This window comes from Kogia breviceps, chromosome 9 (genome assembly GCF_026419965.1).
Source record: "Kogia breviceps isolate mKogBre1 chromosome 9, mKogBre1 haplotype 1, whole genome shotgun sequence".
NCBI lineage: Eukaryota > Metazoa > Chordata > Mammalia > Artiodactyla > Physeteridae > Kogia > Kogia breviceps.
Window position 1 is genome coordinate 72,585,191 of NC_081318.1, and position 15,907 is coordinate 72,601,097.

A 15,907-nucleotide genomic window follows, 5' to 3' on the forward strand; every position below is an offset into this window, starting at 1 on the left:
TAGGTGCAAATTTGTTGGATAGTTTTTATTGTCACAATTGAAATGTCCTCCTGGCATTTAGTGGGTGGGGGCCAGAGATGCTTAATGGCCTGAAATGCATAGTACAGTCTGCACAATGAATTACTGTCCACCCTAAATGCCAGTAGCAACCAATCTGACAAATCCAAATAGGTCAGCAGAGTTCTCTAAATATTTCAGGTAAAGATTTCATTTGTGAGATCTCCTATCTCTAGTTAATTTTATCTCCTATGATCTCTATCCTATTTCCTCCTGCCTCTTTAGGGATCTCACTTTCTTTCATCATGCTCATTTTATCCTGTATCTTCAACCACTCCCTGTCTACATTAAAGCGTACTTTAATCTTTCCCATTTGCTCAAACAGGAAAGATTAAAGGCCCTTTCTTAATCCCATGTCCTCTCCTCATTCACAGCATCCTGTCCCCTGCCAATCTCAGAACTGCACATCTATTAATCAAGTTATCGGGGAAATCATTTTTTGTATCGTGATGGAAAGAAAGCTCACACCATATGTAGTTTCAAAACACACCATTTATTATATAGACATATCAATAGAGTCATCATACTATGTCCCACTTCTAAGCAACTCATATTATATATATGTATGTGTAGAGACACACACACATATGTTGAAAATTTTTCAGGCAGAGTCCACTTTTATTGTTTTATGCTTATAATTACTGCACCTTTCTGTAGCTAGTCTCTACAGCACACCACCACATTAGTTTCACATATTTTTTTCTAATTTAGTATCACATTACTTTTTCCCAAATGTGGGCTCATGCTAAAACTGTAATGTGGTCACTTAAAATATTCTAGTTCATAGTTCAATGTTTTATGAAAATTAAATTTTTAAGTACTTGAACAATGTCTTCCTAACTTCCCCTACTTATCTCAAAAAGAATCACTACACATCCCAAATAAATCACTCTAAATAATTGAGTCCTGAAACTACTGAGTTAAAATAATTACATTAAAGATATATCTATACTTGGTTAAATACACTGTAGACTACTGGAATAACTGTGATGATGGCATCTCTTCTTAACTCTATGTCTAAGCAATGATATGCCTACTTTTGTCCTTTAATGGGTGATTTCATATACCATTTCAAAAGGAGGTAAAACATCTTACTGATGTATTATACCTCTGTATTGAACAAACATCTCTACAAAGAAATGCCACCTAAAATTAGAGTCAGTAGTTATTCTTTCAGTAGAAAACTACATCCTTGCATAAAATCAGTAAAACCATATACACACAAAATAGCTGCATTATATAGTATAGATTTTCAGTGACAAAGATCATGCCTATTTATGGCATCAAATAAACAGAAATGAAGTTGATTCATTATTTGAGGCTGCATTTGTGGGCCACTTCTGTAAATCTGCTGGCTAGTGAAGTTATTCGTACGAGTTGGGAGACTTAAAAAATCTACACCGGGGGTTCCCTGGTGGCACAGTGGTTGAGAGTCTGCCTGCCGATGCAGGGAACATGGGTTCGTGCCCTGGTCCGAAAAAAAAAAAAAAAAAAAAAACTACACCAGACAACCACAGTCCCGTCATTTCTTTTGAATATATACAACCAGATTTTTAATAAGCTGATTTAAATAGGGCAGGTGATAATCAAGTTGTTATAAAATGAAAAGACCTTCAGATTTCCATTAACTGGCATTATTTTTATTTTGTTAGCACAACTAAAACCTATATTTTGTTTCTAAATTATAACATGTTCTCATACTGGATATTAAAGGTGTTAATTTACCTATCGTTCAGTAAGTAACTCATAAAAAATGACTTGAAAACTGATTAACTTTGGGGAATAATAAAAGTGTACAATACAATGAGAGTTATGTATTTTAAAATATATACTTTCTTTATCTATTGCCACAAGTTATATTCTCATAAATATTTTCAAAGACCAAGCTATTTTCTCACCTATATGTAGTGTCGTAGGTTACTATTTTAACATTCCGTTATGGAAGAGAGAGTTGAATTTAGCTGTGTAAATATAAGCCTATCTTTTAATTTCCTTCTACAGAGAACTCTTTCATGTTCTTTGGGTATAGGGATTCTTAAAAAATGGTCTGTATTTTTCCATGTGAATTGTAAAACAAAACAAAAAACCTAAATTAAATTCTAACAAAGCTAATTGTACCTGCATCTTTTGGTTGTACATCATCTGTCCTTTTATATAATTTAATTGGGCTGTAAAGTGTTTGAAATATAAATAACATGAATAATTGCAAGTCATTCTGTCTATGTTTATAAATGTGAAAGTATTTGAATTAAAGTTATTATGCTTATAAATCAATATTAATAATTGTTCTTTCATAAATATAATAATAGTAAAATGACCAAATAATTAAGCAATCTATCTGATACTACACTAGTCAGATCACTTAACTCCATAATATCAGCCACAATGTTATTTATACACAGCAGACATAATAAAGAAATAAAACTGAAAAAATTTAGTAGAAATTAAATGTGACTTTGTGGGCATAGAAAAGCCTTGAACAATTGCTTTCCCATTTCTGTGGGAATAGAATCTTGACAATATCTCCACAACACCACAATTTCCTTTCTACTACTTATTTACATTCATGAATGCTATAAATATGTCCTATATATATTTTCTATATTTACAATATATATACATACACACACATACACACACATACTTTATTTTATTCTTAGGCTCATTCATGAACATGCCCATCAATCTACACAGTATAATCAAAACATATTCATTTATAACTTTTCGCTCTGTGGAAAAATGCAAAAATATCATACAGATTAATACTGTCTCTCTAAAAAATCCTCTTTTTATGTTTTAGGGTTTTTTTTTGGTAATTTACAAATAAATTATGAAATATAGTTCATTCACAAATTGAAAATAATTACAATGTTTTTATAACAAGGCATTACTGAGGTTTTAAATTGTGGCATTCTTTGAAGCCATCGTCTTTCAGAACAAAGACATCAATAAACTATTGTTATTTCTTTATATTTGCACTTTTTAATTACTTATGTAAAATATGTCATTACAAATTTAACACTCATGCTAGTCAAATAGTGTTTGTGTAGAATATGAATCTTTCTATTTTATCTATTTCTTTTTTTTTCCTGAAAAGTCTCTTTTAGAACAATCTGGAAAGTTGGTTGAAATTACTGTACTAGAACATTTCTGGAAAGTTTTTCACCAGTTAAAAAAAGCTGAAGAAGTAAAGTGAGGCAAAATTGAGGAAGAATAATTTTAGTAAGTACTCAGGAGAGATAACAGCAAATGCAAGAACTGTTTTAACTTATCTCCTAGTCCTTTGGTATTTCTTTGCCTCATGGAAATCTTAAAAAATGTTCAGTTCTTTAATATTGATTATACTCTTCCATTAAATATCAGCTGTGGTCCTCCATTGCTCATGTTGTCTGTCATTTCCTGTTAGGAAAATAACATGAATTAATTAAAATTCACTTTCAGAGTAAGACATTAATTTGATTAATGGGTTTACAAAACAGAAATTTCAAGCCATTGAAAAACTTTCTGACTTTTGGGGGAGGACAAGGATTAGTGTTGTTGCTGAATTTGAGGAAATGAAATTTCATGGCATCTTGGAACCCATGAAACGCTGACGTGACAGTCTGTTAGACCAAAATCTTCTACCCACAGCAACAGTTCAATCTCTGCCCAGCCCCCTTAGTCTCCCCTCTCGGCCCTCAACTCTGTTTTGGAAAGACCTCACCTAGAAAGAAGATGGTTAAATACTCAAGTTTTTTCAATGTATAGGTTCCTCTGTTGAGCATGTCAACAAAATGCCAACAGATTCTAGGGGTTACCTTTGCTCTATAGAAAAATGTGTGGGCTTTTTGTGAAGAACTGAAAAATGTCCACCAGGGGATTGCCTATCTGTAACTGAAGATCACTAATAATTCATGGTAGGACAGATTTTTTTTCATGACACTTCACTCATACAGTAAAAAACAAACTGTAAGAGCTGAAACTAACACACCATTGTAAAGCAATTATACTCCAATAAAGATGTTAGAAAAAAAACCATACACACAAAATAAATTTTAAAAATAAAAATTTTAAAAAAAGCTCTTAACATGTTTTTTAAGAGATCAATTACTAAGTAGTTAATAAGGAAAACTACATGGGAAGACAACAGAAATTTCGATATCAAGAATGAACTTACATAAAAAGTTTCACTTGCAATTTTAGAAAATATGTTAACTTAAGAAAAATTCAGATGCTTTGAATTCATATGTTCTGTTAAACGTTAAACTCTTCCCTACACAATAAAAAGTAATGAGGACATGTGAGGCCCATTCACATTTATAATGGTTAGTGCACCTTATTATAAACAATATTTAGGCAAAACTATCTAAAAATAGATGAAAACATCTTTCCACACTTGAACAGGCCTATTTGCAAAAGAGCTGTTAAGAGGACTCCAATTGAAATAAATTATTTTCTCAATGATCTTAAACCTATCAGGTATATCTAATTTCTGTTTGGGTGAATTAAAAGTAAAAAGTAATGTGTTTGCTTCTGTAAACTTTAGAAATTCTTCCAAATCTTTATTTCAAAAATGAAAAGATATCACGTGCCTCATTTTTAGTATCTTCTCTTTGAAAACTCAATATAGGAGATGGAGTAAAATACAGATGCTTACTTCTTGGATTTGGTGGTTTTGAAAGTTGCTTAGGAGAATCAGTGAGGGACTGGAAGGTAGGAATTGGTCTGATTTTGGAACTTTGCTTTTGAAAACTTTGGTGTCTTTTAGAAGACGGGGTAGAGCTACAGTCAAGAAAATGCTGAGGAAGAAGACAATATACAAAGAAGACTCTTCCTCTTCTCACATCAAGACCCATCTCTCCATGCAAAGTGCCTGGCCCCTTCCAGGCCATAAGGGTAGTGTTGTATGTGGGTATCCACTATATCTACCCTAATAAGGTGCTGAGGAATTGCCTAAGGCCTAAAAACTCATACCAGTTTAGAGTAAAAGCTCTGACAAAAAGTGGAGAAGTTCTTTGGGTGCCAATAGCCTGCCTCTACGGTCTGGCAATGGTTCACTGTAACTGAGAGGCTGTCTCTGTTACACATATACTGTGAAAGTAGGTCCGATAATACATTGGGGTTATTGGGCTGAGGGTAAGTTTATTGATAAGATACCTGATTTGAGGTTCATTTAAAAACTCACTACTGGTGGCAAGAAAAATAGAAATGATCTCTCCAAAATGATCTTTAATAAAATTTACTCATCCATCTATTTCTATTCCTTCTAGTAGGACAAAAACAATTTTCTAAGGAATTTATAGAAGTAAGATTCATAGATGCCTTTTCTTCTCCTAAAATAACTTTGCATGCAAAAAGTAGCTTAAAAATAATCATAAAAAAATTAAGGTACAAACTTTTATTGTGGGATTAAAAAAAAATCCAGTTTTTAAAAACCTTACAAAAAGAAAGAATTTTCTTAACTAAAATCACCCTAATATGGACACAGAAAAATCACTGGTAGGAAAAAACAGTGAAAATTAGTTTTTAAGTGGTCAAGTATCTTCAGTTTATTTGCAGATAGGCATGTCCAATTTAGCAAAAGATTATACTTTAAATTTGGGCAGGACCAACTGTGACTGTTTGCAAATGGATATACTTTCTGCAATTGGACCATAATATCTGTGTGACTCCCTGTATTTCTTATTATATTTTTTAACCAAAGCAAGAATGGTGACTATTTATTTTCAGAAAGATAAAATATGGGAAATAAATGTGAAATGTATCATATCAGATAGGTTTATAAGAAGAAAGCTTTTATACAGAATTTTTACTGTATTAGTGTCAAACTTAAGTTATCTACTCATGCAGCTTTAGCATGAGAGCGATACAAAGTTTGCCTTTATCAGACACATGTATTATTAAAAACAAAACTCTGGTCTGTGAATGATGATATTGAGTCAGAATCATGATGTAGCAGAGAATAAAGGAGTCACAAATCATCCAAGCAGAAATGTGTTTGGATGCTTACAGGCAGGCTGAATATTTTAAATACTCAACCAACTTTCAAGCTGCAAGATTTTGCCATGTTGGTTTATGTCAGGTCCTCAAAGTAGTTCTCACAAAAGCAATACTTTGAGGAACAATATCACAGCATCAGTCCAGACTGATCTACTGACATCATGGCTTCCTAGAAGAGGCAGTGCTTCCTGCAGTGACATTACAACATGGTAACTCCCTAGAAATCAGCGTACCTTGTAGGTAACTCTGGTGTCGGGGGCACCACCGGGCAGCTGGGCAAGTCGGTTATTTCAATAGCCCTCAATCTCTAATATAAATATAACAATCATACAATAAATATTGCACAAGCATATACACAGAAACCTAAATCACACTAGTATAAAAATAGAGCACAAAAGAGCCATTATTCAAATATATAATGATAACCTATTTTTAACAATCCATTTCTTTAAATTAACAGTCCTGCTATTTGTGCTATTAATTCTTTTTTGAAGGATACATGAAGATCTGTTTAAAATTGCTTTCTTGGAGCAATTTAAGAGCATCTACTCTCCTTATCTGAGTGTATAAATTATATATGAAAGGGAAACAAATAAACTACAGAATATTTTTTCGCAAAATCACATTATAAAGAAGTATGCAGTTGTAACTCTTGCTACTCTTTCTTCTATTCTGTTGTTATGCAATTTTATTTCCGTGATATCAAGTAAAATGTGATGTGGCCATTATCTTAGTGAGTTTATTTTACAAATGTTTTATCTTTTCCTTAACAGATCCAGTAGCAGGAGCTGAATTAAGAAACATGGGCAAAATGTAGAAGAAACACAGACAGCTCACTATATCATTTGTCCTTTGATGCAATAAATGTAACTTCTTGTTTGAATGGGTATCATGAAACAATTATGCAAGGAACGTTATTTAAAATACAGGCAAAGCTACCCAAATATGCATGAAGCTTAGATGAGAATTAAATGAAGCTTTATGTGTATTGTAATATCTGCACTGATAGGCAGGGCTTTTTGTTGCCTTATTAAAAGGCCCCTTTATGAGTGAAAATCTAATTTACATAATCAAATGCATCTACTTACAAGCACAAGGGGTGAGCTAGAAAGAAGAATCCATCAGATTTCTAAAACTGATATGATTGAGTTGAGAGTGTTTTTAGTTTATGTTTTTCCTCAGTACAATACATAAAAAATCCATATTTATAAGACATTCAATATTTTATTAGTTGTATTTTAGGAGATGTGTTTTTATATAGATAGAGAAAATTATGTCAAAAATAGGTGTGCCCAGAATTACAGGGAAAAAATAATTTTAAATTCCTATTCTTAGTCCAATAGGGCCAAATTTTTATAAAATCCAATTCCTCAAATTCTAATCTAAAGCTGCAAGTTGATTCACCTAGATTTGACTGCAGTCTTCATCATGTGATAGCAATGAGAGGTAGAGGTATAAAACTCACTTTCTCAGCCATTTCATGAGAGTGATGCAGAGAATGCTCCCTCTCTGAGAACATCCTCCTCTGTTCATAGCTGGCTAGTCGACAAGTGAGCCATGAAGAGAGGGTGCAGCCCCCGATCCCAATGCACGCAAGAGACATGGACGCGAGATGCAGGGGATAGAGGGAAGAGGTCTTCTTTGTCACTGCCCGAAGGAACTGAAAATTCAAGATGCCCCCAATGAGTCCACAGATGCAGCAGGCAGAAAAGAGGATCATCTGATACGAAAAAGAGAGGGGGAGTTAAAGCTGACTGGAACACACTGCACCGTCCTGCTGCACGTCAAGGATGGCTCAGTTACAGTGAAGAGAAGGTGCTTTTGGTGCTTCTTAGAGGACAGGGGCTCTCTTTTACCAAGATTTCCTGCACTCTGACTCAATGGAGAGGGCGTAGACCACATTGTTTCAGGAATTAATAGTTGACTATATAAAGACCAGGGATACATCTTATGAAAACTCTGAAGGAAGCAAAATTTATCTTCTAGGTAGATTCAGATATAAATAATATTTAATATCTACTGCATGCTACTATGCATTTCAATTAACCCACCAAGCTATCCTCTGAGAGGTGATATACATTTGGAAAATGAATGATGAGCAGTTAACACTCAAATTTAGGAATTGAATCCAGATTTTTTGACTCAAATTATGGTTTCACTGTTAATTCCCACCCCCGGCCCCCAGCATTTAAATGTTTTCTCCCTGAAATGTCATTAGTTCCAATGAGCTTCAAAACTCTGTACTTTTCTAGCTGTGTGAGCTTAGGGAATTTAGTTAACTCCTTTTTTTTTTATAAGAATTTTATTATTTTAGTATCTATTTTCCCAACAGATAGTTCAGGGACCCTCTAAGAACTGGTGCTTTATGTTACAAATCTTTTGTTACTCTGTGACACCACACAACAGATAGCCCAAAACCACTGTTTGGTTGACTGTTATGGAGAAACGCAGGATGTAGCCTTGCTTTTGATCCTACCCTTCGCTTGATCTGGGTCTCTGTTAATAGAGCTAGGGGTTTTTATTCAACCTAAATATCACAGGATCTCTGGCAGAACCAAGCACAATACTTTTTGTACAATAAATGTTCTATGCATGTTTAATAAATTTAATTGAATATTCCAATAGCTTTAATAATTTTATTCTGTATTTGTATCTAGTCTAAATTCTCCCAAGAGCTTTGATGATAGTTTATAGTGTGATACTAATTTAATTATCCAACCCTATTTCCATTTTTCTCTGGAACACTGTCTCTACTCTAATCACCTCCCTTGTCCCTCAGTACAGCTTGTTCATTCCCATTTCAATGATATTTTCATTTCCTGGAAATTAGTTTACTTCTTTCTTGGTTCCCTAGATGGAAGACTGACTCAAATCTAGTCCTAATTTCCTCAGAAAGCATTCCTGGACTTGACTGATCTCCTTTGGCACAAGTCCACAGGGCAAACAGCTATATAACTTACTTTAGCATTTAATTTTACTTTATTAGGTATTATTTTCTGTTGACAGTTAGTTGAATTTAGCAAACACTTAATGAGCACCTAGCATCTGTTAGGCCATGAGTGAGGCAGCAGTTGTCATTACAAAAAAAGAACAGCTCATAGTTATTCCCCTTGAGAACACTGCAGCCTTGTGTGAGAGAAGATCCAACGTTCCAACATATTATGGCAAATATTAAGAAAGAAGGATGAAAGGTAGCCCTTGGAGTATGAAGGAGGGGAATGTAGCCCAACCAGGGGTTTCAGACAAGGCCTCCTTGACAACAGTTCATCTAAAGTAAGTGCATGTAGTTCCCAGCAAAGGCTAAGGCCATGATGTATGAAATAGAACAATGGGCAGAAAGAACTACAGGTAGTTTGTTTGGTTTCTCTACCCTAATTCAGCATTCCTGATTGTGTCTGTCTTTCTGTACTTATGACCAAAACTGAAAACCCAGTGATGGATGAGTATAATCTTCTAATGGTTGATGAAATATAGCATTGAATGTCAATTACCAAATCAACGAATCATCCCAAGTGGGGAATTGTAGCTTCCAATTTCAAATAGAATCAATGAGTTATATTTCCTTTTAAAGTATATTCAAATGACATGCTGTTTCTTGGGAATATATTTTGGTGTTTACTCATTTCCAAAAAGTATGGAAAGATATTACATTCTAGCCTTCAAATAATGGATTACTGTTAATTAATAAAATAAATAACAAATTTGATAGACTATTACAAACACTATCTCTCTTGATGTTATTGCTATTAATTCCTTAAAGGCATGATACTTCATTAACATGTGCAGACAGAACATTCTCACCCAGGAATTAAAACGTTAAAATCTGTAAAGTTTATAACCATATACTATTTTTTTAAATCTTACCAGACTAGAGATTCTAGATTTTAGAGATATTTGGAGTGGGGAAATTTTCACACAATTTGATTAAAGGGTAGAGAATCTTAGACAGTTAATGTCATCTATGGGAACCTCAGATGGTACAGGAGGATAAAGTGGATGGTAGTTTCTAAAAAGATGAGATCTTATCATTTTTTTAAAAATAACTTATAAGAGAATTAGGAAAACAGAAAAGACACTAGTGGCCCTTAAAAAATCCGTTCCCTTTCCTTCCTCTATAACTGAATGTTTGTGTCCCTCCAAAATTCATATTTGAAGCCTAATCCCCAATATTATAGTATTTGGAGGCACAACCTTTGGGAGACAATTAGGTCATGAGAGTGGAGCCCTCATGAATGGGGTCCCTGTTTTTATGAAATTCTAGAGATCCCGCTTCCCTCTTTTGCCACGTGAGAACACAGCCAGAAATTTACAACCCAGAAGAGTCTTATTAGAATCCAACTATGGTGGCACCCTGTCCTGCGAATTCCAGCCTCCAGAACTGTGAGAAATAAATTTCTGTTGTTTGTAAGCCACCCAGTCTATGGTACTTTGTTACAGCAGCCCAGACTGACTTAGATGTCTCCCCTCCCTGGCCCTCCCCTCCCCCTTCCTCCTTTCTCCTTCTCCTCTCCCTCCCTTTTCATTACTTCCTCTCCCTCCCTCACCCTTTCTTTCCTTATTTTGTTCCTTCTCTCCTTTATTCCGTTCCTTTTCTTTCATCCATTTTGCAAGAAATTGTTACTATATAGCCATGAAGAGTCTTGATAGAGGAAAAGTGTAGAAAGAAAGAAAGCAAACCATAGTAAAGAGTGATGGGAGAATCACAAATGCAAATTACAAGCCTCCAAGAAAATTTTTATCCAAAGGTTTCCCTTAATGTAATTTTTAAAAATTACATGTCACAATATCTAAAGCAATGGGGGCTTCATCCTTTTTGTCGCAATAGGTATTCTCACAAAGAAAATTGTGATTAGAAAAAGGAGTTGAACAAATGACTGCAATACTTCCCCTTCCCTGGTATCCTGGTCCCCTTCTCCTTTTTCCGGTCTCAAAGACCACTTTCTAGGGTCCATGTACAATATTAATTTTGCCAACTTATAAAGGTCTGTGATATTTCCTATTGTCCTCAATAAAATAAACATGTTTTTTTCTACTTTCTAACTCTCAAAAAAATATCATGAAAGACAGTAGGGAATCCACACTGCAGCACACAGAAATCCTCCTCCAGCCAATATCAGAGTGAACTGGGAGTGTATTCCACAACTCCCAAAACCCACAGCAGTACCATAAAACTTCTGAGAATGCTTACATTTGCATTCACAGTCATAAAATAAAATTAAATTTAAAAACTTTGGGAATTAACGACAACTATAACAACACAGCTGTTTTGCTGCTTTGCAAAATTAACTTCACAGTCAAGGCTACTAATCTTTAGGCCCAGTTCCATATCTAAACAGTTAAATTTCCCATGAACTCAAGCTCTGTCTTTTTCAGCTCAATGAAGGATTCCTGTGAGTGTCTGGGAATCTATACACGAAAAGTGGAGACTGCCATCCACAGCAGTCATTAAGGGTTGCAGATTCATGTATTTAAAGAGTATATCAAAGCTTCTCCTTCTTTTTCTTTTGTCATAGTCTATAATAATCTTGATGGTTTTCTTTGAAAAGAAAAAAGCCAGGATTTATTTGTCAGTCTTCTTTTTATCCTAAATGAGTAACATTCAGGATATGAAAGTTGGCTAGTCATTATTTCCCTTTTTGATTTCTTACATTTCAAACACTTCAATGCACAATACAAACAAGGCAAAAACTTACGACAAGTCCAGATTTTTTTTTGGCGCACAATATTCCACATATGCCACAAAGAAGAAACTGAAAAGGAAAAGAATAACAATTATTTCATATCCAAAGATAAGAGAACTCCTAGTTTTTAGTTTATAGTTCACTCATGACACTTTCTCCAGGGAAGCTTGAAAATTTTACATTCCCATCAAAAGCTGAAAAGGAAAATACCTGATTCTAGAATAGTAAGGGATAAAAATGCAAACTATAATGAAAGTTTTGTGCAAAGTTGATATAGGTGATTGTGGAATTTAAGCAAAACTCGAATCTGTTTTACCGCCAGGCAAAGTGATGAAGTAGATGAATTTAGAGTTTTGTTCCTCCTGTCTACTTTCACTGTCTTCTTATCCCTTCCTATTTTCTCGGGAGAAAAGTGGTATGGTACATTCCACTGTATGGTATGGCTGTATGGTACATTCCTTCATACTAAGTAATTAGAAATCAATGGGCTCTGCTACAGGAAGGGACTATAACACACATAAAAAGAGAAGGCATCAGACAGGGAGATGTTTTTTCCGTAGAAATATTCTTTGTACCTCTCAAACTGTGTCAGATAAAATAGCTGCCTCCTCGTTCTACCAGAAATGTCAGAAGAACACAACAGGATGAAGCTATCAGTGGTATGTAATTGCTTGTAAATAAGTACATTGGTGACATAATTGCTTTGCAAAAGCAGCTGCATGAAATCGTCCACCAGTTCCACACTATTACACATTTTGGTTATCAGAAAGGGGTAAATTGTTTAATTTGGAGAGAAATGTTTAGGGCCATTTGTGCATACTTTTGCTGGAAGTAAACCATAGAAGTAAAATAATAAACTCATTAATAAGGGCTTTCAGATTAGCAAAGAAAACTGAATATGGTTAAGCTTGTTTTCATTTGATTTTTCTTTTAAATGTTGCTATCTCAAGTCAGGACTAATAATATAAGTGGTTTTAACTATATTTTACACATGAATAGATTTTAAAATATACACATCAAAATACTCTAAGGATTATCTGAAATAAGTAATATGCTTGTGGGAAGCACCAACAAAATTTGATTAAAAATAATAGGTAAGAAAAATTTACTTTTGCAGGGAACTACCCATACAGGGGAACAAAATGATTATAAAGCAAGCAATCATGCAGCAAGACAGATAAGGGACCACAAAGATATGTAAGAATTTGGTATGTAATATAGATGACCTTTCAAATTCATGGGGAAAAGATCAGAACTATTTATTTAATAAATGTAATTGGGACAATTTGTTAATCTTCCCAAACATCATACACCAAATGCCTACAAAGCAGTTTGAACAGTTAAATGTATAAAAAAAATTGTGGTAGGAGACGATAAAGTAAAAGATTTATATGATTTTAGAGAAGTGGGAAGGATTTTCTAAACATAGCAGCAAAGTCACAGACCAAAACGGAAAATACTTACAAATCCTAACACATACCATTATAATTTTGATAGTAAAAAATATCATAAATCTCAAAGGCAAAAAAGTAAATTGGGATTATATTCAGAAAGTATATAACAGACAAAGGGTTGACATACTATATAAATAGATCTAACAGAATAATTTTCATACCATAAAACCATGAGCAGATACAAACTCAGAACTTTATAAAATGTGAATACATGCAGAATTTTCAGAAGCCTTAAAAAGCAACTTCTGAGTGACTACTTCTCACCCCTCTCTGTGTTCTAAGTCTAGATTATCTTGTCCTCATATGGACTCTTTCTTACTGATCCCATCTCAGACATTTCAAGGTTATGCTCAAATCATTCCAGTTTGGACCAGTTCCATGCCTCTCAGTGCTTCTAAGCTCCAAATCAAAACTTCAGCATGTCTTACTCCTGCTTCCCTGACTAACCCATTATTCACCCTGAAAGTCCATTCACCCAGAACTCATTCTTGAAATAATTTTAAAGCAGTGCAGTTTTGTGTTCCTTGGATCTTTTTGAAATCTATGAACACTGCCATTATTTATTCACAACAAAGCCCAAGGGGACCTCAGGACCATAAGTAGAGCTCTCCAACCTAACTCTCCAGTCACTTGGTTGGAAAAACTAAGTGCAATAAAATTGCTTCTCCTATTGTATCTCTAAGAAATTTGGGGAGGGGGAAGGTAGAGTAGGAAGGGAATCCAACAATGTTTTTCCAGTCTCAAGCAGGCCTGCAGTGTAAATACTTCTGTTGGGTATCCAAAATCCACACTCCTTAGAGAAAACTGTAACTTGAGAAAAAACAGACCCATGTAATGGGAAGTATACAAAATTATGCAATTCTGAGGAGGCTTTAAGAGATCCTGGCTTGAATTTAGTCATCACAGTTTACAGAAAAGAGTAAAATAAGCACAAAAAAACCCAGTAAACAATCTTTTATTTTATTGGCTAACTTTATCCCAAGTCATAGCACCACAAGGGATCTTAAAAGGTGACTTAAGTCAGCCCTTGCAGTTTGCACATGGGAAATGAGTGGTCCAGACAGGTTTAGTGACTTACTCAAGGTCACACATCAAGGTCACAAATCACACATAAAATCTCAGGCTTGATTAAGTGTCTAAGTTAATTTATTTCTAATAACGTAATGGGAATGCTTTTCAAAAGGATTTTTCAGTGTTAGTGCATACTGCATTATGCTAGCAGATCCGACCATAAGCATTCAATGACACCTCATCATCTATAATTGCACTCTTTACCCTTGCCATTTGTTAATTTTTGTTGTAATAAAAATAATTATAAGATTAGTTGATTGTATCTCAGTCTAAAATTAAGTGTACCTTACTATATAAGGAGTCTGTTATAGTATTTCAAGATACTAGTTTTGTTCAACATAACTTTATCCAGGATGCAGAACATTGACCCACGTTACAGAAATTATGAAACAAGTGAAAAACAAATTAGTTAAAAAAAAAAGTAAAACTGATAGCTGCATATCTATATCTCTGTCTCTATCCTGAATAAGATATACAATTTTACATGAGAAAATATAATTTTATTTCTGAGAAGGTAGGGAGAATTATTTGCTTAATTTTAATTTTAATCCAGTGAGAATTATTTGCTTTGCTCTTACGAGGAAGTCATATAAATGAAGCAATCTAATGATAGGGCATGAAGGGCAACTATGTAATAAAACTAGTTAAGTCCTCCAAGTGGAATTTGTTTGATTTCAATTTAGACTAAATTCAATAGATAACTAAAGCTGTGACTCATCGTAGAATGAAATGAAGCTGTTATGGAAATAGCATTCTATATTTTGAGTGGATTTTCTAAGCTCCAAATCAAAGCTTCAGCATGTCTTACTCCTGCTTCCCTGACTAACCCATTATTCACCCTGAAAGTCCATTCACCCAGAACTCATTCTTGAAATAATTTTAAAGCAGTGCAGTTTTGTGTTCCTTGGATCTTTTTGAAATCTATGAACACTGCCATTATTTATTCACAACAAAGCCCAAGGGGACCTCAGGACCATAAGTATTGCTCTCCAACCTAACTCCAGTCACTTGGTTGGATCATTGTGCTAAATGTAGGATCAGGTAGGTGCTGAATGAATCACAGGTCCCTTAAGAGGATCACAAGAAGGTCAAAAGAAAGTTATATGAAGACACAGAGACAAAGATATTTGAGGAGGCTACACTGCTGACTTTGAAGATGGGGGAAGAGAGCCATGAGGCAAACGATGTAGGTGGCCTCTGTAAACTGGAAAGGTAAGGAAATGGGATTCTCCCCTGGAGCCTCCAGAAAGAATGCAGCCCTGCAGACCCGTTTTAGACTTCTGCCTCCCAGCACTGTGACAGAATAAATTTCTGTTATTTTAAGCCACTAAGTTTATGGTAATTTGTTCTAGCAGCAATAGGAAACTAATACAGTCTCCAAAACATTATTTCAAGTGACAGTGTCTAAAAGAATTAGACGCTGTTAAAAGAACTACAAGTTGTTCTTCAGGAAAACAAACAGGGAAAGACATGAGTTAAGAAAGAAATATAGTAGCAAGAGCACAAAACAAAGCAAAACAGGAAATATTTTAAATAGAAATGTATTGATTAGAAAAAATAATATCAGTCTAGAATGAATATCCCAGGTGATGTTGGAATGAGAGATGGTGGGTTAGAGGTAAAGACGTTGTAAGTAAAATGTTCTCAGATTCTTGTATCATTTGG

At 34.4% G+C, this 15,907-nt stretch overlaps 1 protein-coding gene across 7 annotated transcripts in view; it reads right to left on the reverse strand.

The window, feature by feature from the left end:
- Positions 1 to 532: 532 nt before the first annotated feature.
- TMEM196 (transmembrane protein 196) overlaps positions 533 to 15,907 on the reverse strand; it is a 54,549-nt gene continuing 39,174 nt past the window's right edge. For 3 of the 7 annotated variants that reach the window (XM_059073716.2, XM_059073719.2, XM_067042638.1), the window contains exons 2-4: positions 11,730 to 11,786; positions 7,502 to 7,756; positions 533 to 3,456 (exon numbers count right to left, since the gene is read on the reverse strand). In XM_059073716.2, coding sequence (XP_058929699.1) covers positions 3,397 to 3,456; positions 7,502 to 7,756; positions 11,730 to 11,786 — 372 coding nt within the window. In that variant the 3' untranslated portion in view covers positions 533 to 3,396. Of the gene's footprint in view, positions 3,457 to 6,253; positions 6,344 to 7,501; positions 7,757 to 11,729; positions 11,787 to 15,907 lie in introns of those variants that run through there. The other 4 variants (XM_067042635.1, XM_059073715.2, XM_067042637.1 and 1 more) reach the window with 4 other exon arrangements.